Raw genomic sequence first — 24,982 nt, 5'->3', positions numbered from 1 at the left:
GCATACTTTTTTCAGCTTCACCGGCCTCCATGAAGACTGGACAAGCGGGGAGTCTGTCAGATAGCCCAAAACCTTTCTCTCCCCAAGCACCGTCAGTGCCCATCATGACAAAAACGGACAAAACCTCCACCACTGGGAGCATCCTGAATCTTAACTTGGGTCAGTTGGCATTTTTGGAAGTGTCTTTGCTGGGACTATTTGTGCAAGGTGTAATGTCTTTTGGTGTGGTTCTCCAATCTTGAACTCTTTGTTTAGAAAATGTAAAAGGTATAGAGGATGGAAGTGGGGACATCACGAAGAAGGAACTGGTTCGGGATTTTCTGGGTCTCATTGGCATGCAGTTATTTTATCTTGAAGCACCTCAGCCATTGTTAACAAGCTTATTTGCCCTTGACTCCTAGTACCCAGGTCTCCAATATGTCTGTCACTCATGTGACAGATGAGTTTCATGAGTCAATATTATCTTTCCTCTGCACACTGTGCTTGGGATACTGTTGCTTTCATTCTCTTCTAGTTTTTTAAGGTACTGCTTTTCATCCCTTGTATTAATGTCTAACCCATTGAGTTTCTGCTGGTTGTTTTAAAAACACTATGTTAGGCCAGAAACTGGCTCCAGACATGCTAAACAACCAAGTATGAGGCTTTCAGTTAATTGCACCATACCACTGTGAGTTCTGATCTTTATTGAGCATCTCTTATTGATGCAGGCACAAAGATAGGGTGCTGAGAAGTCAGCTAAGGACCTGGGTCTCACAGCTTAGGTTTCAGAGAGGGAGGGGCACCAGTCAAGGTCAGAAGCAAGGCAGTTCACCCCAATGGGTGGCTTGAACATAAAGTTGTGTGGCTAGGATGAGAGGGGTGGGCAGGTTGGAGCCAGAGGTAGTGGATCACTGAGCTGGAAGGGTGAAGGAGGGCCCCGTGGAGGAGGTGAGATTTGAGCTGAGATTTTTATGGCAAGGAAAACTAGACATTCCAATATTAGGAGGAAGAACATTCTAGAAGGAACCAGAGGTTTGAAAGGTTTGAAAACAGATGAAGTCAGAGTCCCAGAGACCCCAGGGGAGGGAGGGGAGTAAACTTCATGTCTGAGGGCGCTGTGTTCAAATGGTCTCTATCAGGCACTGTGTCCACATCCCACACCTGGCAATGTCTAGAGACATTGTGGTTCTCATGCCTGGGGTTGGGAGTGCCACTGGCATCTAGTTAGTGTTGAACGTCCCACAGTGTGCTGGCAGCTTCATGTTTGGCAGGAAAAGTAGGAGCCAAGAGTTTAGGTTGAATTCTGTAAGTTTGAGGTGCCTGTTAGACCCTTAGGTGGAGATGTCAAGAGGGTATTTCAGCCTTGCTAAGGGCCAGAGTTCAAAGTCCACTACTGAGGGGTGGGGTCTAACCTCAGTTTTGCTGGCAGAGTGGCTCCAGTGATGGAGCACCACCCTAGCAAGCTTGAGGCCCTGGGTTCAAACCCCAGTACCATCCAAAAAAAAGGCATTTGGAGGCAGGAATCAGGGTCAGGGTACCCTGAGACCAGGTTGGGCAAGTTGCAAATCTGCGGACACAGGAAAGGGGAGAGCATTAGTTCCCACGGATGAGGCATGGATGGGTGCTGGTGGTTGGAGGCCAGCTGAATGCTCTGTAGAGCACAGGAGGGTCCCACCACAGGCATGACCGCCAAAGGTGAGTGCTCCAGAAGAAGCCAGGGCCCTGGGGTGCTGGAGTGTGTAGAGGCCAGGAAGAGGAGGAGAAGGGGGCAGCAGAGTCCAGAAAGCAGTGGTGGTCCAGAGGAAGTTAGGGAAGTGCCTCCGAGACAGAGTGTTTTGGGGAGGGAAGGGTACAGCCACTTTTACTTAGTGGCACTGCATGTGAATTCACAGTGCCCACTAGGCACCTCAGATTTGCCATGCTATGGCTGATGGTGGCATGGTGGTCTGGAGAGGAGGCTCAAGGTGGCCAGGATGGCAGGGCCAGAGGGGGCCAGGTTAGAGCTCAGCCTGCTCCTCCCTGGAGCCTCATGGACCTCCTTCATCCTGGGTCACCTATTACTGCCCGGATGGAGTGGGATGGGTCAGGGTGGTTGCCCAGGGGCTCCAGTTCAGAATGACTGGTTCCTCTTTTGAAGGAAAGGGGGCCCATTTGCAGCCTTGGGAACACTCATAGTTCACAAAGACGTGGTTTCCTTTTTCATGACTGCCTCCCACATCCAATCCCGAACAGAAATGAACAGAAATGCTGTGCGGAGGTGTTCTCACAGTGACATTTCCTGTCTGCCAGTCATGCCTGGCAAGAATAGCTCCTTCTCTAAGCCATGTGGCCGCTGGGCAGCCTCGTGACACTGTGGGTCTTTCGGTTTGTCTTGACGCACTGTGGGAGTGAAAGTTTCATACTGTCATGTATCTTGGTGCGTGGGCACAGCGGGCACAGCAGTGGGTGACTCGAAGCTGAAGTTCTCCTGTCCTGTCTCCCCTGATAGTTCTTCGAGTCCCCAGGATATACTTCATTGTCATCAGTGGGAACAAAAGCATCAGGAGTGGGGCTGGTTTTGTTGGCTGGGATTTCACTCCCTAACTAAGGAGGATCTGCTAGGAACGAGTGGGCAAGCTGTGGGTGGATTGAAAAGTCAGGGGCGGGGGCGGGGATGCTGAACGAATCTATAAGGACTGGCTGTGTCTACCCATGGGACAACTTTCACCAGACAGAGATGATGCAGTGTGTCAGGGATGGTAATGAAATTATTTAGTAATGTAGGATTTCATTAAAAAGTACCATGGAATAGGCAAAGTTACAGAGATGGGAAACAGATCGTGATTGCCTTGCCTTGGTTGCAGAGGAGGACTTGACTTTGAATTGGAAGAGGGTTCTGGGGGAAAGGAACCACCCTGCATGTGGTCTGTAGTGGTTGTTTTGCAGATCTGATCTCCGCAGGCAGGGGCTGTGGCTTAGTGGGAGAGTGCTACCCGGGTTCTCTCCCCAGCACTGCAAAACAAACATACAAAACAAAAAAGTACTGCACCCCTCCACCTCCCAAGTGAATTTTACTCTCTAAATTAAAACTACCGAAGAGAAAATTACACCAACCAGTCCGTAATTGCCCTGTTTCATGGAAGTGGGGACTGGGCCACAGAGTAGCAAAGATGCCCAACATCACACGTGGCTTGTGGTAGGTTTGGTTTTGGGGGCTGGGCCCATTGAACATAGGAGGTAGCTGAGCTGCAGTGCTTCTATCTAGACCAGGCCACATTAGGACTTTAGTGTCCTCAGAAGATGTCCCCTGTGCCTGGCGGATAAGTCAGCCTAGATGCAAGGTGTAGGGCATAGGTGAAGATTACTTGTGATCAATAGCAGCATGGGGGGCAATGGCCTTTCCAGAGGAAATGACTCCTCCCAGTTCATCCTGGGCTGTCCAAAGGTTTGGAATTTAAAGGAAAACAGAAACCCAAATATTTCTGTGAACTTTCCTAGTTTTTTCAAAGTTGGCTATCAATTGTATTAAAAACAAAAACCAAACTCTATTTGGGCCAAATACCACTTAAAACACAAAGATGAGCCCATGAGTTATCAGCTGGCTCTTATTTGATGTTAATCAGTTACGGTAAATGATCTTCCAGTGTGTGTGGAGGCTGGCTCTCACCCTTCGTGCTTCCTCCCTGGCCCTTTACTTGATGTCTTCAGGTCATCCCGCTCTTTCAGACAAGAAGCTGAGCCTGCCCGGTGTGTACAGGTTCCTCGCGACTTCGGGATGGTTATAAATAATGAACGCAAATGTGTTTGCCTGAGACTGGGCACCCGATTCTTGTTGTCTCCCAGACTCCTGTTTGCTTGCTCTGATCTCTCAGAGGCCATGAACAAAGCCACAGCTTGGTACTCCCGAGAGCGACACACATGTGTTCTTATGCTCTGCTGAGGATGCTATGGCCATGGGAAGCTGACAGGTGGCCACCTTTCTTTGTGCATAGAGTGGGCAGTTGGACATCAGGAATTCCTGGAGAGTGGACACAGAGCTGGGCCCAGATTACCTGGATGTTACCTGCAATTTTTTCTTTTTTGCCTCCTTTACAGTGAAGGAGTTGGGAATATCTCTGCTGCATTTTGATTGATAGAGAGCGTCTTCTGTTCCCCAGAAGGAGCCACCATTTTCGGCTCCCAAGAGTCATCCATTGCAGTTTACTACAGCTTTGGAACAAAGGAGATTTCTCTCTCTCTCTCTCTTTTTTTTTTTTTTTTTTAACTAAAAAGAAGTGCTTAAGGGCTGGGAGTGTAGCACAGTGGCAGAGCCCTGCCTGGCATGTATGGGGCTCTGGCTTTGATCTCCAGCACTAGAGGTGGGGGGTGGTTGGCATGCAGGGGAGAGTTCTAATTGTTTATTTTTATAATGTGTATTTTTTTTTTGGCACTGGGACTTGAACTCAGGGCCTACACCTCGAGCCATTCCATTTTTTGTGATGGTTTTTTTCGAGATAGGGTCTCACAAACCTATTTGTCCGGATAGGCTTTGAACCACAATCCTCCTGATCTTTGCCTCCTAAGTAGCTAGAATTATAGGCATGAGCCACTGGCGCCTGGCAAAACATGTCCTTTGAGGGCTGGGGTTCAAGTGATAGATCACTTGTAAGGCATTGAGTTCAAATCCCAGTACCACCAAAAGAAAAAAAATGTGTATTTTGCTTTTGTAAGTTATGAATGCACAGGGTGAGAGAAATTTCAAAGTTGTAGAAGGACACTAAGTTAAAAGCCAGTCTGTCTGTAACCTGGTTACCTGTTTTTGATCTCCGAGGGCTCTTCTGCATTATAGACCATAATTCTCAGCCTGAGATTTGTTTCCCAGGGGACATTTGGCAGCACTGGGAGACATTCTTTTTGTCACACCTGGGATATAATGCAAGGTTGAGGCCAGGGATACTGCCACATGTAGGGCATAGGTCTGCCCTTTACTGCACCCTCTTCCACAACAAAGGCTTGTAGGGCCCCCTGTCACTAGTGCCAAAACCAAGGCCCCTAAGAAAGCATATATCCATACTCTTTCTTTTTGAAACAGGGTCTTGCTGTATAGCCCCGGCTGACCTCAAACTCAACTCTCCTTTGTCTGCCTCCAGAGTGCTGGGATTACAGGTGTGGGCACCACACCCAGCTCATACATCCATATTCCACTGCATTTCCTTCTTTTCTCCTCACACCATTTGCTGCTTTTTCATTTAACAGGTTGACTTTTCAAGTCAGTATGTGCAACACATAGAAATCTGCCTCCATTGTATCTTAAATTGGAATTGTATCCCAATTCCATTTAAACTTCATTCAGGCATGGTTGTCTTTTTGTTTTTTTCTGTTCTAAGAGCTGTATGGAACCTTTTGTCCATGTGGTGGTGGGGTGGGGCACAGGATAAATTCCTAGAAGTGGCACAGAGGGTCAGACGCCACGTGCTGCTGACATTTTGAGAGCGATTGCCAAATTGCCCTGTAAAGTGGTTCTTCTGATTCGTGCTCCGCAGAAATGTGAGAGTGTGCCTCTTTCTCCAGCAGGGATGTTTTTTATCTCTGCTTTCCATTTATAGCTGGAGCTGTCTTCATATCAGCTGAAAAGTTCAAAATGCTGGCAGCATGGGAGGCTTCTGGTGAGATTGCCTGTACAGAAGGGCAGGGGTGGGAAGTCCTGATAAGCACTGGGAGCCAGACAAGAAAAGAGAGCAGAGCTGATCCTTTCTCCTGCAGAGGACAGGAAAGCCAAAGGCAGCCAAGACTTCAGAGACAGATCAGTATATTCCACTCCAGGCCTGAAGAAGAAACTAAGAGTAGCTTTGTCCTTTGGACAACCTTAAGTTGTAAAATGAGGTGCTTTCCATTCTTGATGATAAATATTCCAGAGTTCAGTCTTTTTTTTTTTTTTTTTTTTCCCCTTTTGCAGTGCTGGAGATTGAACCCAGGGCCTTGAGCATGCTAGGCAAGCAGTCTCACTACTGAGCTGCACCTCCAGACCCCACAGTTCAGCCTTTTTAGGGTAAGATGAAGGGGTTGCATTTACCATAGGCATACACGTAGATGTATGCACTCAGATTGCTTAGGCAGTTTTTTATGAGCCCTGGAGGGTGACGCTGTGACAGAGTACAGGAGTTAAATACACATGGTCAGTTTCCTTTACTCACATAGAAGATTGGTCTGATTCTGGGGTCTCTGCCTCAGTGGCCAGTGAAGAGGCACTGGGAAACTTGTACAAGGCTGATGTCCATACCTCCCTGAGGCCAGTTGCCAGGAGTCTCCCAGGGCGGAGCCCAGACTTCAGGGTTTTTTAACACTCCTTGCACAAGAGTTTTGAGTTTGCAGGCAGGGTGAGCAGTCTCTGAACTTGCATAGGAGATAGCTAGGTTTTTATAGCCTTGGGGCCAATTCTGGTCTCCCAGCTGTGTTTGTAAATAAAGTTTTATTGGAACACAGCCACACCCCCATTTGTGTATATATTCTTTATGGCTGCTTTTGCAGCAGAGTCTGTCTGACTTGCAGAGCCTAAAATATTTACTCTCTGGGCTTTTCTAGAAAAAGTGTGTTGAGCTCTGAGATGCTAGAACCTTTTAGTAACTGGGATCTGGTAAACACATAGGAATGTTACTGAGGACACTGGTGAGCAAGTCTCTTGGGCAGCACCTTCCTCTGTCTGTCTGTGCAAATATTTTCATGATACAGCTTCCTTTCCAACTTTGTGTTTGAACAGGCTGCCTTTTCTCTCTGGAATCCAGGTTGCTCCCGCATTTCTGGAACTAGAAACTTGGTGATATGCTCTTCTCCTGCCCCCCTTGCCATCACATTTGCAGCTCAGCTGCACAGCCCTTGGGTCCCTCGTGTGCTGGCTGCTCCTTACCCTGGTCTTTCACTTTTCCCCCACATTTTCCTTTTCCCTATTTCCTTTCTCCTGCTGTTTCACTGTAGAAACTCTCTGTCAGTTCAGATTTCCCTGCGTACAGAGATGGGCATAGGTGAATCGTCTTCCAGTTCTTTTCCAGTAAATTTGAATGAAGGTTGTCCCTTCCCAGAGGCTGAGCCCTGTCTCTGAGAGCTTCTGAAAGGGTTTCCCACCAGTGTGCTTGCACACTTGCACAAACATGAACACTTGCAATACCTGTGCACACACACAAACACATCTGGACTTTTTGAAGCACCTTTCTTGAATTATAAGGATGGTGTCTCTTGTTCTGAGCACTCACTTTCAGAATCTCAGGTTGGGGACATCCCTCAGGTGTGTTTTGGAGAAAGAGCCCTTCCTGGTCTTATCATGGTGGGACATCATTATGGTGACAAATAGAGTTGGATCAGTTTGTCGCTTCTGGTCACTTTAAAGGAGCCAGTTCCTGGGTGTGCAGTGTTGGCTAGTGTCCTTACTGGGTGGTGGGAAGGGGTATGGTTCTTGAGAAACAAAAGGAGCAGGTGGAAGGCCTGACCTGAACCGTGTTCCGGTCCAGCTCTTAGATTTTCTCCAAGGTCTAGGTGACCTTGGGCATGGTAGATGGCAGGGAATCAGCGCTGAGCTGTAGGGAAGACACGCATAGGTGGTACTCCTCCGTGCCTGTTGATTGGCTGCCACCTGTTTTCTCATCTGTGCCTGGATCAGCTGGGGCGGGTTAGAAAGGATACCAGAGGGTGGCAGGCCAAGAGAAAGCTATATGACCCACCTGTGGCGTCTCCCATTGTTTCCTGGACCTTTGGGGCTACCTGAAGTTTCTCCTTTTCTCTTAGGTTGTTTTGGGGACTCTAGAAGAGACAGCAGAAGGGATGAGAAAGGAATTCAAGAAATACAAGCTCACTGATCCTTTGGAATCTGGTGGTCCATAATCAGAGCCCTTGACAGACAGGAGAGGGACCTGGGGCACAAGCCTGTGACGGGGAGCTTGAGTGTGGAACTCGGTTCTTACCTGAGAACCATTTGCCTAGGATTGTGCACTTTAAATATTGGAACACTGCGGCCTGTTGTTCAGTGGGTGGAGTAAACCTGCCTCATCTGCTGGTCTCTGATGTCACTGGGCAGTTGATGCTGCTGGGGTGAACGACTAAACACACTTTCTTTTTCATTTTGTTTTGTTTTTTGGCATTACTAGGATATGAACTCAGGGTCTTACACTTGCTAGGCAGGCGCTGTACCACTTGAGCCACTGTGCCTGTCCTACAAAACACGTTTTACATTTTCTCCCCCTCAGGTCCCGTGCTGGCTGTTTTGCTGAAACTTTGCCAGTAGGAAGCTGAGGGGTGAGCACTGTTTGTTCATTCCTCAAGTACCTGGTCTGATGAGGTATGGGGGTGTCTTCCAGATCGCAGCAAAGCCGAGATGGACCTGAAGGAGCTGAGTGAGTCGGTGCAGCAGCAGTCGGCCCCTGTTCCCCTCATCTCCCCTAAACGGCAGATTCGAAGCCGCTTCCAGCTCAATCTCGACAAGACGATAGAGAGTTGCAAAGCCCAGTTAGGTAAGTCTTTGACCTAGAGGGATGCCACCTGGATAGAGTATGGGCGGAAACCTGGCTGCCCTTAGCGGCTGTTTGACCTTGACCTATTTGTTGAACTAAGATGTATTTCCACTCGTGCAATGTGTTTTAGACTTTGTAGCTCCTTGTTCAACTTGCCAGAGTTGATTTTTTTTTTTTTTTGGGCAAAGGCAGCATAGAAGCTCAGGTGGGAAAGCATAAAGTTCCTCTCAGTTTACCTCTGCGCCCTCTCAGCACGCATGCTGTCTCAGCAACCATCTTGAGTGTGCACCGAAAGCGTCCAACACTGAGCCTCCCTGCAGGCTGGGCTACTCCCCACTCAGCACTTGCTTCTGTCCTGTGGCCTCCCTTCCTCTCCTGTGCTGCCCACCTTCACACTGCCTACCTGCCCCTGCTCTTCCTTCAGGCTGAGCAGAAGCCTCCTCTTCTCCAGGAAGCCTCCCCTGTGTGCCTTTCTATCTGCTTGCTCAGAAGCATGAGTGGTCCTGGGGTGGATGTCTCCCTCCCTTTCTAGACTGGAAGCTCTGTGAGGGCAGGGAGGTTGCCTCACAAGGCAACCTGGTACCTCTTTCTGGTACTTGGTTTTGTGCACACAGTCCATGCCCTGGGGTGTTTGCTGAATAAATCAGTTGATCGAGGAGGGCCTTATAAAGAAGCGAGGGACCATGGGACCCCAGGAGAGAGGCCATTCTGGGTGCCTTTGGTCTTTAAGGGAGAAAGGAGCTCGGGTTCCCTGGGTGGCTACAGGACATTGTTCCTCCTGTTGGAGTGCCTGTTTGGTTAGGATATTGAGTGCCATGGATGACACTTGGCAGGTCATTTAAATGTCCCTCTTGGGTCTTTCCATGCAGCTGTGTAACTTCCTCATTATTGCTAGTGAGAATTTTGTATTTCCACTTACTGACTTCTCCCTTTATGTCTGCACTGTGCTAAGCACTGTGCGTAGATTATCCTGGGAGATAGATGCTGATTTCCCATTATGCAGATGAAGAAGCTGAGGCTCAGGTAGGCCACTTATTCAGAGTGACACAGGTAATAAACAAACAGGAGCAGGATCTGAATTCGTACCCTTTTGGTTTAGTACCTAAACTTTTCCTGTCACTTGTGTCGTTGAACTTGTCCTTCTTGTGTCTCACCATTAGCTTCTAGAGGCACATGTCTAGGATCTAAAAACCATACCCTGCTTGTGTTTTTGATGGAGCCCAGAGGAGGTGAATATAGTTCAGCAGTGACTCTGCTTCCTGTGCCCTTTGTTTTTCATGGCCCTTGTCCTCTGCCAAGTTGGTGTGTTCCGGTGAAGGCAGACCTTTGCTCGCTGAGGCCATCAATCTAGTGTAAAGGCATTCCAGAGTCAAGTGGGTTTTTTTTTCTACTTTACAAAATTTTAGGCCATTGTATTCATTTGCCTAAAACCTGATGACCCTCAGCTCCTTTTCTTGGGAGCAGGAAGCATAAAGAGGGTGACTTGCAGTATTGTTAGGAATATGCTTTTGTCCAGGTAAGCCAGTGAAACGTCTTCTGTTTCACCTTTTTCCTTTATAGACACAGACAGGGATGGCTTTCATCTTGCCCATTTGTGAGAGGAAGAACAATGTGAACACAGGAGCAGTTCATTCTTGGCATGGGTGCTGGGGGCCCCCCAGTGCAGGGGGTAAGGGTGAGGGGAGGGTCACTGACCCCTGTGCTCTTCAATCCTAAAGGGGCCAGTGCCTTCTGTGCCCCACCTATCTGTTGCCTTGTAGACCTGGGCCCCAAAGAGGCCACCTCCTCTGCTCTGTCAACAGAAGCCCACTCCCTTTGGTTTCTGTGTAAAATCTCTCCTTTGTGAATTGGGGCAACAAATTCTAAGTTAAAAACTAAAGCAAACAGCAGATATCCTGTGGGAAAAATCATTTCTTCCCACATGACAGGTGTCTGCAGGCTGGTCCCCTGGGCTATACCCCTGCTGGAAGGCTTTCTGCACTAGACAGAGTGGAAGGCGCTGGTGGTGAATCAGGACCCAGAGCTTCTGGATTTGCCTGTCTTAGTTTTCCTGTGTCTTAGGCAAGTGACTTCTCTGGGCCTCTGTTTTTTCGTGTGTTAATTGGATCCATTTGAACAGCTTACCTCTGCTGTTCCTCCAGCGCTCTTGTTCTTTAGGTCCGTTAGTATCCAGTGTGGCAGACAGAGACTGGCTCTGCAGAAATTTAGCAGTATGTCAGTAGGTAGGTCTGTCCTTGTCCCAACAAAACTTCCACCAGTCAGCTGTGGTCATTTGATGCTCTCTAGTTCACTGCCCATCCCACCTGGCTGATGTGATAGGATTTGAAATGTGTCCTTTTATTCCAGCATTTGGTGTGCAAATGTTTGGATTTTTTGGCCCTGCTCTTTATTTTGTGACTATGCTGCCACATACCGGGTTTTCTCTTTGAATTTAGGAATCAATGAGATCTCGGAGGACGTTTACACGGCCGTAGAGCACAGCGACTCAGAGGATTCGGAGAAGTCAGATAGTAGTGATAGTGAGTATATCAGTGACGACGAGCAGAAGTCCAAGCACGAACCGGAAGAGCCAGAGGACAAGGAGGGGAGTCGGATGGACAAAGAGCCATCTGCTATCAAAAAAAAGCTCAAACCTGCAAACCCTGTGGAGGTCAAAGAGGAGCTGCAAAGCACGTCACCAGTCAGCGAGAAAGCAGACCCAGGGCCTGTCAAGGACAAGGCCAGCCCTGAGCCGGAGAAGGACTTTACAGAGAAAGTGAAACCATTATCCCACCCCACAAAGGACAAACTGAAGGGAAAAGACGAGACGGATTCCCCCATGGTGCACTTGGGCCTGGACTCTGATTCAGAGAGTGAACTTGTCATAGATTTAGGAGAAGAGCATTCAGGGAGGGAGGGTCGAAAAAATAAGAAGGAACCCAAAGAGCCGTCTCCCAAACAGGATGGTAAGTAACTGGCTCAGTTTCCAGTTCTTCATTTACCTTGTGGCATCAGAGTGATGGGCCCTGACACCTTGAGCAGCCTGTGATCATCCTAAGGTCCCCTAGCTGGTTAGAGAACGAGACCAAGACTTAGACGGGCTTTCACCTGCTTAATCCCCAACATGATTGATATGAGCCCGGCAAACAAGTCCCTTGGAAAACGATGGTTGCTTCTAGTTGAGTCACTGAGCCTAAGTCAGTGCTTTTCCAGTATTTGCCCTTGTTTTCCTGGTGGTTAATGTGTACGTGGTTGACCAGACCCAGCAGTTATTAGGCATCAGGTCAAAGGTCTGAATACAGGTGACCAACTCCCCCCTTTCCCATCCTGCTGCCCAGCATTGCCAGGTGTGTTACTGGAACGGTGTGCCATTTGGGCAGGTGGTACCAGAATCCTGAGAGCTGCTTGGGGCGCTGGACCCAGAAAGGGTGGTGCCCATAGGACCTGAGTGGACGGCCCATCCTATTTTCATTGGAGTGCACCCTGTAGGATTCTGTCTTGCACATTTGGGGTTGTCTAGGAGCATCCATGGCCTCTACCCACTAGGTGACAGCAGCTCCTGCCCAGTTGTGTCTTATCAAAAATGTCTACTCAGTGTTAGATGTCCCCGGGGCAGCAGAGCCTCCCAGTTGAGGACCACTGTGTGAGTCTCCTCAGACTGCCCAGTGCCATTGTTCTGCTCAGAGCCAGCAGCCAGGCTCAAAGGCACTTGAGTGACGTGCTGTGTGTCCTTACCCTGACCAGGTCATCAGAATGTTTTCCAGTTGGCTTGGCAGGTGGGTGGTGAGGAGGGGATTCCAGCTGCCCAAGGAAGACGATGACACACTCATAAGGGCCTGAGAGAAACCCTGCAGAGGGCACAGTGGAAGTAGAAGCCCTACGGCCGTGTACACTTCGTGGGGAGCATGAGGGATAGCAGGTCCCCGTGCCTTTCTCTTCACTCATCCAGACCCTTGAGTGAGAGGTTTGTGTCCTCTGGATCTCTGCAGCCTGATGGCTTAGAGCAAGGCCTTGATGCACCTTAAGGGTCTTTCTGGTGACATGGCCCCCTGGGCTCTCTGAGCTCAGTTATCTGGGGCTGCCTCTGACTCGTGCATGGAGGGGGAGAGAGAACTATGTGGAGTTGAGGTGGCAGATGTCACACCATCCATTTCTCAGCTTTGCAAATGACCTCAGAAGTTCACATAGGTGTGGATTTGAGTTTGAGAGATAGTCTGCTCGTTACTGCACAGAACGGTAGGAGGAGTATTGATTCCCTGAGAGTTCTGGGAATATTTGGGCATAGGTGGCAGTGCTCCTGTGACGCATTGATTCTTTTCCGTTCTTTCTGGACCAAGTCTTTTAATTAATTTTATCCCCCTCCTCTTACAGAAAGGATTTAGAACAGATTAATCATGAAACAGGATGAAAATAAAGAAGTCAGTGTACAAGGGAAATGAACGTAGTATAGTAAAGGGTCTGGGGAAAGGTTTTATACAAAAATATGTGCTGTTGCAATTTTTAGAGTTAGGGAAATTGTGTTTCCATTTTGTCTCTGAGCGTCCTAGCAGTGAAAGCAAAAAGGGAAACATTTCCTTAAAAGCTCTCATACTTTCTAAAAAGTTCAAAGCGTCCCAGTTGATAAGCCCGAGTTGGGGTGCAGGGCATTTGGGGTGTGCTGTGTAATTCCAGCTGACCTCAGCTTGGAGTCCAGCAGGTAAATGTTGAGACAACTTACCTGGCTTTTATAGCTGCCTTCTCAAACGTGAGGGAGGTTCCCTCAGAGACTCTGCTTATTTTGTCACAGTGGTCTTCCCATCCTTCCCCAAAGGGACACTAATTCTTACAGAGTCCCCCTTTATAAAATGCAAAACTGTGTGACCAGTGACAAATTGGGAATAAATACAGTAATTTCATGGCGTAGCTACTGGGGTGTTGACTTTTCTTTTGGGCTGTAGCTGTTTGATTAGATCCTGGGAGTGGACAAATGAAATTTCCTATGGCTTTTTTTTTCTTCTCCACAGCCAGCAGAATTCCCTAGCAATTTACGTATTTTAGTATCTTAATGGTAGCCCCAAACAGTACTTTGAACCTGGAATCTTTCAGACTGTACATATGACTCCTCTCCACCTTTTTTTGTTTTTTTTTTAAGGAATCGTCAGGATGACTGTCATGGAGCATCTGCTCCTCTATAAAGTTGTCTGTTTGCTTTTGCAAATCAGTGAGAGAAATGGTCTTTGTGAGGTTGCCTTCTGCCCAAAGGGGAGCCAGGCTAGCCAGTCAACAGTAATTTATATTTTTGTCACTGGCAGAAAAGGGAGGCATCGAAGGCACCCCTGCTGGGCTCTGTATCTCGGCCTGGCTCTTAGAACGTCTCAGTTCAAGGTGGCCTGTGTACCTGGAATAGGCAGGGACTGTGTCCAGTATTGGGCAGGCCTCCCAGAAGAACCAGGGCTCCTTGAGATTGGAAGAGCCCCCCAGCCCCACCCGGTTCTGACTCACAGCTTGGGAGGACTCTCCTTCTCAGCCGTGGATGGGCTCCCCAGGCCTAAGCCCCGGGGTCAGAGTAGGCAGCTGTTGCTTCCCTTCCTTGTCTTTGGTTCCTAAAACCCACAGCTTACTGCAAATCTTGCGTAGAATAATCAAGCTCACCTCCTCTCTGAGCAATAGAATTTAAAAAGATAGGCTTAATCCTGATTAAAGAGTTGTTTGGGTTGTGTTCCTTGGGCATCAGTTGGGGGGGGGGTCGAGCTCACCTAACCCAAGACTGGGACCTCTGCAGCAATGACCAGCCCCCCCTTTTATGCTGAGCACCCACATGGTCACCCCTCTGTACCACTCAGTGTTTCCACCTGTAACCTGCCTTCCAGCCACTCTCCACTGCCTGTGTGCTTACCAAAATGCTCCCCCTTCCCATTAATGCAATCCCCCAAATTCTCACCTCTGCCTGTTGACATCTAGCCCCAGTCCCCAGCCCACCTCCTCCAGGAAGACCTATTCTTGAGTCCTTGACATCCACTGTTACCTACATTCTCCCGCCATGTTGTATAATTACTGACTGACTGTGATCATGGTGATTGTCATTTGTGGTGTTAGGATTGAGGGTTCCTGCATGCTAGTCAAGTGCTATACCTCTGTACCACATCCTCAGCCCTTGGCTTACTAATTTTATTTACGGCAACTCATTGTAAAGTTCAACTTGACATCAACACCATAGGAAACCAGGATTGTGTCTATGTATAAAAGCTGACTGCAGGCTCAGTCCCTAGTACTGAGAGTAGGGGAAGGAGTAAAATGTTGTGAATGTTGAAGCCTTGAGGAGGATACAGTGGTGTTCATGATACTTTTGCTGGGTGCAGCTGTGCACACCTGGGGTCCCAAGTACTCTGTTAGCAGAGGTAGAAAGATCATAGTCTAAGGCCAGTCTGGGCAAAAGTGCAAGACCCTATCTGGAAAAGAAACTAAAAGCAAAAGGCTGGGGCATGGCTCACATGGTAGAGAGCCTGGCTAGCAAACATGAGGCCCCGCATTCAAACCCCAGTGCTGCCCACCCCCATTCCCCTCCCCCCCCCAAAAAAAATCCAAAAAACAAAACAAAGTGGTAGAACAAGTACAGTCAAAACTGAAGCAGGGCAACTTTGATTCCAGAAGAGAGTCTGACCCTGGGGCTGAATTCCTTTCAGTGTTAGGTGTCATGAGCACCACCCTGTGACTTTGTCCTGTAGGGCACTAGAAGAGGCAAAAAGGATACTTTTCTTTCTGGGGGATTCTCTGTTACTCCGTCGTTCAGCCTTCTGGTTCTTGGGGTTGCGCCTCGCAGGTTCCTTTGGTGGTCCACGGTTGAGGGTGGGGCTGGGCTTTACCCACCTCTTTCCCCCAGAGGTCGCACCGGTGTCTCAGACGGGAACAAGTACTCAGTGAAGCAAGTGCGGTAGAGGCTGCTGGGGAAGATGTAGAATGCGTGGGTGAGGGCTTCTCCGTGGAGTGGGACTGTGTGCTGAGCGCCTCCAGCATTCCTGCCCGTGGTCGGTTTCACCCAGCCCCCGCCAGCTAAAAAGTCCCTGCAGGTGACCCTGAGTCCAATCCAGTTTCTGTTTGTTCCCACGCCCTGGCTGTAGTTGTAGGTAAAGTGCCACCATCCACTGCGGCGGGCAGCCAGTCTCCCCCCGAAACGCCGGTGCTCACCCGCTCTGCCACCCAGGCCCCTGCGGCTGGTGTCCCCGCGACCACCAGCACGACGTCCACGGTCACGGTCACAGCGCCGGCCACCGCCGTCACAGGAAGCCCGGTGAAAAAGCAGAGGCCGCTCTTGCCGAAGGAGACTGCCCCGGCCGTGCAGCGGGTCGTGTGGAACTCCTCAAGTAAGTTTCAAACGTCCTCCCAAAAGTGGCACATGCAGAAGATCCAGCGGCAGCAGCAGCAGAGCCAGCAGCCTCAGTCTTCCCAGGGGACGAGATATCAGACCAGACAGGCTGTCAAAGGTACCGCCTCCCCTCCGGCCGCCGTGGCGCCCCCCCTTTTCGCCACATCCACAGGAGAAAAGCCATCACCACTTTGATTTTCTCCGTCCCGTGTGTGTCCTGGCCACCGTGTCTTGCAGGCCGTATACCCTCCATTTGGCGTGACTTTTTAAAATTAGTTTGTGGTTTGCTTTTTGGCTTTAAATTTTTTCTTTTTCATTTTATCAATGACACGTGTATATTCTCTCCTTAGATAGGGGACAAAATATTTATATAAAAACTTGAATGTTGAATGTTGTGCCATTCACCTTCCTTTTCATTTTCTTCCCTTCCTCAACAACCACAATCAACTGTTGTAAAACCCTTTCCCATGCATGGTTGCATATATATTTTTGCACGTATATATGCAACACCATAAAATACTTTTTTTTTTAAATATAAAAATGGTACCATTCTTGTTTTTTCCCCACCCATCAGCAGGTTTTGGAGTTCCGTCTATGTGAGTGTATATAGCTCTGCCTTATTCTTTTGGACTGCTGCATAGTATTCCATAGATTACTGAAAATGTTCCCCTACTGGTGGGCATTTAGGTTGCTTCCAGGTTTTTCCTCCCGTTAGCAGCGCTGCAGTGAATATACCTTGGCGTAAGTTTTCTTGTGCACCGTGTGATCCTCTCGGCGGTATTTTGGGAAGTGTACAGTGTGAGAAGTGGACAGCAAAGCATACCTTAAAAACTAGGGACTTATCATCTGTCAAGAACTGCTTGATGAATGAAATGGCAGTGCTCAACTCCCACTGTCTTGCAGGAGGCTCTTCCTGCAGGTGACATGAGGGGCAGACTGACCTGAGGCCCCTCCGGTCACCCAGGGAACTTGCATGTAGACCCTTGGCGGTGGGGCTCCTGAGTGAATCTCTCTGGGTAGAAGGCTGAAAGGTCACCAGGTCTTGAGCTGGCCCTCAGGGAAGCCCTTTAACAATTGGAGGACAGGGGGAGCAAGGTGGAAAGGAGTTGGGTTTATCCTGCTGAATACAGGGTTCCTCCAGACCAGTCTTCTGTCTTCTTGCCCAAGAAATGTGTGAGTCCCCTGACCAGGGGGTTAGGTATTGTCAAAAGAGATTCGTTTACAGTATGATCCTCAGTTTTCAGATTGTCTTTGTCAAGGAAAAGCCTAGTTAAATTGGTAAGGGTGGATTTTAATCAGTAGTAACACTGTTGCACCTCTGGTTAGAATGGTGAGGATGGCTGGGGATGCACTTGTCTGGGGTGTGCAGGGCTTTCTCACTGTAATCCCTAGCCTTACAAAAGCAAATTGCAAAAGAAACCCAAAAATGGAATGGATCAGTTTCAATGAGCAATGAACTATTGCACCTCTGGTTAAAGTGGTAGAAAACATTTTAATCAATAGCACACTGCTGTATTTGGGAAAGGCGTCCGGCATAAACTGAACTCGCCTCTGACTTAGGCAGAGGTGGTTTTCATTTCAAAGGTAGAATGAGTGAGTATCGAGTGGGCTGAGTGGGGCTCAGGAGAGTCAAGAAAGTTACATTAAAAAAGCAGCAGGGGTGGTCTGTGTGCAGTATACCTAGGTTTGCTGACAGGTGCCTAATGGTTAGGCTCCTGCCCTGCCGTAGAGATGGAAGATGGGGCCCATTTTCAGGTGTTGGCTACATTCAACCCCAAGCTCTTTGGGCAGCTTGGAGTTTTCTCAGGAATGTACTCAGGGGGCCTAGGTCATCCTGTAGTGAGACTGTTAGCTATTAGAGGTGGCTCATGCTTGTTCAAGTCTTTGTAGTGCAAGGTTGGGGCTTAGTTGAGAAGAAAGCTCAGAAGAGCCCGGCTGGAGTTTGATCAAGGTGAGACCAGGTCACTTGCAAGTAGAAAAACTCACTGGCTGTCCATGAGGTGTTTACGTCCTCATCCAGCTTTGATGCTGGGACACTCCCTTTCTGTGCTTCTGGGGGTAACCAGAATCCATTTGCTTTCCTAGCTGTCCAGCAGAAGGAGGTCACACAGAGCCCATCCACGTCCACCATCACCTTGGTGACGAGCACACAGCCATCATCCCTGATCAGCAGCTCGGGTTCCTCGAGCACCCTCACATCTGCAGTCAACGCTGACCTGCCCATCGCCACAGCCTCAGCTGATGTTGCTGCAGACATTGCCAAGTACACAAGCAAAGTGAGTGGGAGGGCACCTGATGAGTGGTCAGAGGACCAGCTTCCCGATGGGAGCCGTGATGGCTATTGGGAGGGTTTGGGAGACAAGACTGGTGGTACATTGGGTCTGGTTGGTTCTTAACAGAGAAACATGGAGTGACCTGAGTCTTCCTCCAAGAGGGGTTGGATGCTAAAGTCAGTCCATAAATGCAAGTAGTGGAGAATCAGAATTACACTTCAGAGGTCCAGTTGCTCTTTAAGGACAGTCTTTCAGTGCTGGGACAACTTAGCATTCTTCCGAGAACAGCTGATCAGGGGGTTGTTTGCATCCAGAAGGCACGTGGGGCAGAGGCACAAAGACTTCCCATGAGCGTGGCAAGCTGAGGTGCCCACTGTGTGCTAATTCCACATGCTGTCAGCACCGCTCACTCTTAATCCACCAAGTGCTTTTGTGCTCATCATTGGGTTTAGGAGAACGAAACCTGCAGTTCTTGTCCCCAGCAAGCGTCCTCTGTAGTGGTGTGTGTTTTATCAGAAGGCCGCTCATGAGTGGTAATGACCTCTAGAACTTCGGCTCCATTAGTGTGGATCTTGTTTGTGAGCTCACTCCAATGGTGCAGTCATGTAATAGGTGCTTGCTACATGGTTACTGAGTGAATGTTTTAGCCTTGCTTTCTTTGTTGGGCATACTATCAATAACTTAATAGCTAGCAAGTGATATAATCTATTAAGTATATAGTAAATTACTACATAAGCAACTAGTGAGGAAATTACTGGTTGGTTACTGTTGAGTAAACAATTCGTGTTTATAGAGGGAATGGGTAAAAATAGTGAAGAAAGGCTGTTGCTACATGTATTTATTTACTTTTTCAGTACTGGGGTTTTAATGCCAGGCTTCGTGCTTGATAGGCAAGCGTTCTACCCCTTGAGCAATGCCACTGGCTTTTTACTCTAGGTTATTTTTAAGGTTAGGGTCTTGTGCCTTTTGCGCAGGCTGGTGTCAGAACTCAGTCATCATACCTATGTCTCCATGTAGCTGGGATGACAGGCATGCACTCTATGCCTGGTTTATTGGCTGAAATGTGGGTGTATGTGTAGGGAGGTAATAGCAGTATCTCTCACTAACCTTTTACCTTTTACTTGGGCTGGCCTTGAACCATGGTTCTCCACCTCCTACTTGAGTAGCTGGGTTTCTCATCTGGCCTAGAAGTTTTTTTTTTGGTGGTTCTGTGGTGGTGACTGAGCAATGTCATCAGTCCTCTTTTGGTTTTTGTGAGACATTGCCACCTTGTGCCTCAAACTTATAATCCTCCTGCCTCAGCTTCCATCGTGCTGGAATTAAAGGCATGCTCCACCATGCCTGGCTCAAGTGGTCACTGTTCTAAACTAGAGTTGGTTTAATAGTTTTATTTAAACTTGATTTATTTAAGTTGACTTAGCTTAGAAATGTAGATAAAATGAAGCTTAATCTCACCATATCCTTTTCCATGTCAAAGTGTGAAGACTAAATCCATTTTTCTTTTGTTAAAAATGGAGATTATGGAGGTGTGGCTTGAGTGATAGAGTGCCTGCCTAGCAAATGCAAAGCCCTGAGTTCAAACCCCAGTACCACCAATGAAACAAACCAAAAAAGCCCTGGAAATGATCACAAATGTGGTAAAGACAGTTGTTCCACACTGAGACCTTTGTTACTGGAGGGTTCTATAAAATCACAATAGAATTGGTGATTTTTTTTCATTATTGATTAAAAGAGGTATCTGGTATTAGCTAGGTGCTCTTTTGTTCTATCTTCAGTTACTCCTGGTGTCACCCTCTATTGACTTGGTCCAAGCAGTTACAAATGGGTAAACTAAGGGCTGCCTAGTGGTTCTAGCTTGACATTAAGCCCCCCACCTTTTTTTTTTTTTTAAAGCTCTGGCAACCATTGAAATTCCTTCACCTTCCATAGCCCTCTTTTATACCAAAAGTGAAAAACGATCATTTGAATGGATATTTTCTTAGCAGTTAAAAAAAAAAATGGTCATGGTGCCATTTTGGGGAGAGCTGATGAACTTTGCCTTCTCCAAGGTGACCTGGAGTTGAAGGCACAGATTTGTGTGTCTTGGCAGAAGGGTGCTAGTCATTAGTGTTCAGTTCTTTGCTATATTTGGAAGTAAAAGTCCACAAATTCATGATATCTTTAAAATGGAATGCAAGCCTTGCATTAGTGATGTGTTGAATTTCACCCACTTTCTCAAGTTTTCTTGTAAAGCTGTTGCATTGTAACTTTTCTCCTGGCTCTTAGAGAATGTCCACCTACAGCTTGAGAAGGCCGGAGTGTTTGTGCTGGCCCATGCAGCAGGTGGGGGAAGTCCTCCCAACAGATACTTCATTCACGGGACTACCATTTGGGGTGAATATGGGGTGGCTTTTTCGGGCCGTGTTAGGCGTTGCATATGAATGTATTTTTCTGTAAAAACAAGATCAACAGGTATTTCTGTGAGTATCTCTTCCAGGGCCAGTCTTTGTGTGGTTTTATCTCAGTCCATCCTTGTACACAAGAGGGCACTGTTGTTATCCTTGTTTTTATACAGGGAAACTGAGGCTCAGAGAGTGTGGACGTAAGAGTTTAATAGTGGGAACAAATGTGTAGAGATGTGGTGATCAGGTGTGTTCTGGGGACTACAGGGGGATGCAGCAATAGTCAGAGCAGGCTAAGCCCTAGTCTACCCTCCTGTTCCCTCTTCTCTCTCCTGGGTGGGGGTGCAGCTGGTAGGCAGTAAGGATATATAGAGTGGGTCAACACAGACCCGATAGCTGCTGCACGGCCTTTGCCTGACTTCACAAACTTGGTGATCTCTTCAAGAATCTGATAGTTAAAGAAAAAGAAGACAGGAGGTGAACTGGAAAGACAGTGCCCAGACAGAAGGCATTAAAATGACAAAGCTGCCACCATATGCACACGAGGCGCTCACAAGTGATTCAGATAAGCCTTGAAGACTCACATGAATCCGTTTATATGAAATGTCCAGAAGAAGCAAATTCAGACTGAAAGCAGATTACTGGCTGTTGGGGACCCCATGGAGAAAATGGGAATGTTGGCAGGGGGTTGGGGGGTGGGGGTGAGGGGGTGTGAAGACAAGGAAAGTGTTATTTAATAGATAATGAGTGAAAGTGCTTTACAATTGATTTTCATGCTGGATGCATAACTAAAATTCATTGAAATTTGTGGAGGGATGCTTGAACGCAGAGCCTAAGCACACACCCCACCACGGAGGTACATCGACTGCCTGGAAGGCCATTGAATCATGCACTTAACTGGTGACTTGGATGGTGTGTGAGTTATAGCTTGTTAAAATATGTTTTAAGGGGAAAGAAGCGACAGCAGTAAAAAAACAAATTGATCACCGCCTCACACCTGCTCTGTTGGCTAAACTGAACGTGGTGAGCCAGCTGGCCTCTCAAGTTTCAGCCTGGGATGGTGCGGGGAGAAACTCGCACTGCAGGTGTGAGCTCCTTCCACAATGTGTGACAAGTCATGGGTGAGTCTCACCTTGCTTTATAGCAGGCTTTGTCCACTTTGGCACTACTGACATTTTGGGCTGGCAGGTCAGGCTTTGCTGGGGAAGGTTGTCCTGTGCACTGGCCTCCACCCCTGAGATGCCAGTAGCCTCCTTCCCTGTTTCCTCACCTGTCATGATAACTAGAAACACCCAGCACCTCAGGAGGGACATAGTGGCTCAGAATTGAGAAACAGCACCTTAGGCACAGTGACTCGGGTAGTCCTGTTACCTGGAAGAGCCATAGAGAGCAATCACTGGAATTGTTTGTTTTGTCTTTCAGATGATGGATGCAATAAAAGGAACGATGACAGAAATATACAACGATCTTTCCAAAAACACTACCGGAAGCACGATAGCTGAGGTCAGAGACATCATGTGCATTCCTGTTTTCCAAGGGTGCTTATGGGCTGTTCTGCAGGTAGTGCCACCAAAAAGGTGACCTGCAAAGGTCTGCTTGCTCTGCAGTCTTTCCATGTTGGTGGCGTTTCACTTCGTTTGGTCACACAGCAGGACTGTGGGGAGTTCGGTGCTTTGTGTGATAAATTTATTTCTAATCAGCCAAAAGCCATGCCTGCTAACTGGCTGTCAAAACTGGAAACCAATTCTTTTGTTTCATGTAAAATTGGCACCTTGGTCTTCTCTGTAAGTCTGAACTTTTCTATACAAGTTGCCCTTGTCCAAGCATTTGAGTAATGTAGTCTCCATGATTACGTGTTTGCCTAAAAAAGAAAGGTTCAAACAGCAAGTCATCCACTTACAAAGTACCCGTTACAAAATGTACTTATCTGAATTTCCCTCTTGGGCTGGAGAGGGGCGCCTGCTGGTATCTGTGAGGATGGCACAGGGTAGGTGGATGCAAGCAGTCACCAGGTGAAATGTAGGTGGCGGGGTTTCTTGAGATCATTGGAGGTGATGCTGGAGACTGGCGCTCCCATGAGAAGCCATCAACCTTTGAGGAGGTGGCAGGGCTCTCTTCCAGAAGGAAGAGAGCATTCACTTCAACAGAAAACAACACAGATGTGAGGGATTAAGACGGGCCCCGCGAGGAATTCATGGAGATTGAAGATAGATCTGTGTATTGCATGCATGCACGAGTGTGTGTATACGTGCACCCATACCCACACACATTTTATTTACCTAGAGAGATTAATCTATACATTTTTCTCTGGTGCAGAAGATCAAACCCAGGGCCTTGCACATGCTAGGCCAGAGCTCCTCCACTGAGCTATGTGTCTAAACCCTCCTCGCCCCTGCTTTTTTGTTGTTGTTGTTCAAATATGGCCCTCTTTCTGATTAGACTGGGGATGTTGAAGTAGCGCATGGAGTTTTAGGAAAAGCCTGTCGCAGCGTGCTTCCTCCTCCTCTAAGGATTGGCGTGTGGCTGAAAGCACAGGTCCGCAGTGGCTCACCTGAAACCCTAGGTGCAGATGTGGGCCAGAGTTCTTCGGTAGTACACAGTCCCCTGCAAGACGACGTAGCACTTCTGCAGTGAAGTGTCCCTGTTCATGCTGTGTGGGTTTCTCTACCTCAGCAGCACTGGTATTTGCACTGTCCCGTGAGTTGTAGGGTGTTCAGTAGCACCGCTGGCCTCTCCCCACCAGATGTCAGTAGCAGCCCCCAGTTTTGCCAGCCAGCAATGACTCCAGACACTGTGTTGTGACGGGTGGGCACATTGTCCTCATTGAGAGCCACTGTGATAAACACCGTGAGCAGCTTCATAAGGAATCACCTTGGGTGTTTTACCCCCCTCCAAATGGATTTGGCTCCAGGTTTATTCCTCTCACACGATACCTTTGGTTTTCAGGTAGATGGTGATCTACTCCACTTACATGATAGGTTACAACAGTCTTCAGTTGTTTTAGGTGTTTGTTTTTGTTTTAAGATTCAAATCCTAATCAGATTTCCACCCATCCTTGCCTTCACTTTAAGAGGCTTTTCCTGGTGCCGTATTTCTTGGAAAAGCTGGCCTGCTTGTACTGGTTTTCAGAACCAGTGTTCTAGTGAATTTGGCCTGTTCCTGTCTCTTCCCCTGGAACTGAGCTGTGAGAAGCACAGAGCCAAGCTGCCTGTGTCCTGAGCCAGCCATGCAACATCTGCGCTTCTTCTGACTGCAAATGCTGAGCTCCCGGGCCCTGTTGGGAAACAGCTCACTGATGGTGTTTTCAGACTCCTCCTCTCCTCATTCCAGATCCGCAGGCTGAGGATCGAGATCGAGAAGCTACAGTGGCTGCACCAGCAGGAGCTCTCTGAGATGAAACACAACCTGGGTGAGGCTCAGCCACTAGGTCTGCACTGAATGAGGTTGGGGTTCGGCTCATGTGTGAATGGAACCAACACTAGACTGGTGGGCTGTAGGATTCCAGGGAGAGCACAGAACCCTAGAGAGTCCGGCTTGGAGGAGCCAGGTGTGAAAGAGGTGTTGGGGGAGCCCTGCTTTCCTCACTCAAGATACAGATGGCCCCCAACTTAAGATGGTTCATTGTAACACTCTTTGAATTTAGATTGTGCAAAATTCATAACACTCAGTAGAAGTGTGTGCCACATATCTCTTGTGCATTCTTTTCTATGACCTTACTAGCTTAATCCTCACAGAAACCCTCATGAGAACGGGTTCTTTTACACCCCCAGTTGTCAGGTAAGGAAGCTGAAGCACAGACATGTTGGAAATTGTCCACGTCACACAGCTGTGATTCAAGTTGGGGACTCTCCTTGCTTGTTAATCATGAATGTTGGTATTTTAACACATACTTGGGTACTTCCTGCGTGTGTTGTGGAGAAAGATGTTTTGTTGGTCCCTGGATTAGTGCAACATGTTTTGACCTTTCTGCTATTGTGCATAGATATTGGCAAAGGCTTTTCCCACTGTCATAGAGCACTTGCACCATAAGCCAGGGATGTCTTCTTTTGATTAGATACCTGTGTGTACCCATCTGCTCAGCTGTGGTCTCTGTGACAGTTGCAGATCCTTGGGAGGAGCCCCGTATTCCTCAGCTGGCTGCCACGCTGGAGGATCTGGTGTCATTGCTGTTTTCTAGTACAGGCTGGGCATCATAGCTCGATGCACTGTGCGTGCATGTGTAGACATTGGCCACACATTTGCAGAGATTGCACATGGGTCTGGCCAGAACCTCCTTTGGTTTGCAGGTTCCTAATGTGAGGTGTTAGAGTGACTGGAAGGTTCTGTCTGGCCACTGTGTTTCTCTTCTTGACCAGGGCTTAATTTTCTGTGTTATTTTTTTTAAATTTTAGGAAGTGCATGACGTAATGAATTGAGGAACCATTTCTTCTTTTTCTTTTGGTGCTAGTGGGATTTGAACCCTGGGCTTTGTACTTGCTAGGCAGGTGCTCTACTACTTGGGCCATGTCTCCAGCAGTTCTTTTATTTCTATGTGCAGTTCACTTGGAAATGATCTGCAAATGGACTTACAGT

At 48.0% G+C, this 24,982-nt stretch overlaps 1 protein-coding gene across 36 annotated transcripts in view; it reads left to right on the top strand.

Annotated features, from left to right (window-relative positions):
• Zmynd8 (zinc finger MYND-type containing 8) overlaps nt 1-24,982 on the top strand; it is a 105,189-nt gene that overhangs the window by 69,468 nt on the left and 10,739 nt on the right. For 26 of the 36 annotated variants that reach the window (XM_074074947.1, XM_074074929.1, XM_074074921.1 and 23 more), the window contains 7 exons: nt 16-159; nt 8,283-8,435; nt 10,871-11,380; nt 15,512-15,874; nt 17,842-18,032; nt 21,833-21,913; nt 23,741-23,819. In XM_074074947.1, coding sequence (XP_073931048.1) covers nt 16-159; nt 8,283-8,435; nt 10,871-11,380; nt 15,512-15,874; nt 17,842-18,032; nt 21,833-21,913; nt 23,741-23,819 — 1,521 coding nt within the window. The remainder of the gene's footprint in view (nt 1-15; nt 160-8,282; nt 8,436-10,870; nt 11,381-15,511; nt 15,875-17,841; nt 18,033-21,832; nt 21,914-23,740; nt 23,820-24,982) is intronic. The other 10 variants (XM_074074941.1, XM_074074939.1, XM_074074935.1 and 7 more) reach the window with 4 other exon arrangements.

Source organism: Castor canadensis, chromosome 5, assembly GCF_047511655.1.
Source record: "Castor canadensis chromosome 5, mCasCan1.hap1v2, whole genome shotgun sequence".
Taxonomy (NCBI): Eukaryota; Metazoa; Chordata; class Mammalia; order Rodentia; family Castoridae; genus Castor; species Castor canadensis.
The sequence above is the reverse complement of the archived record's forward strand: the minus strand, read 5'-3'. Positions and strand labels throughout refer to the sequence as shown.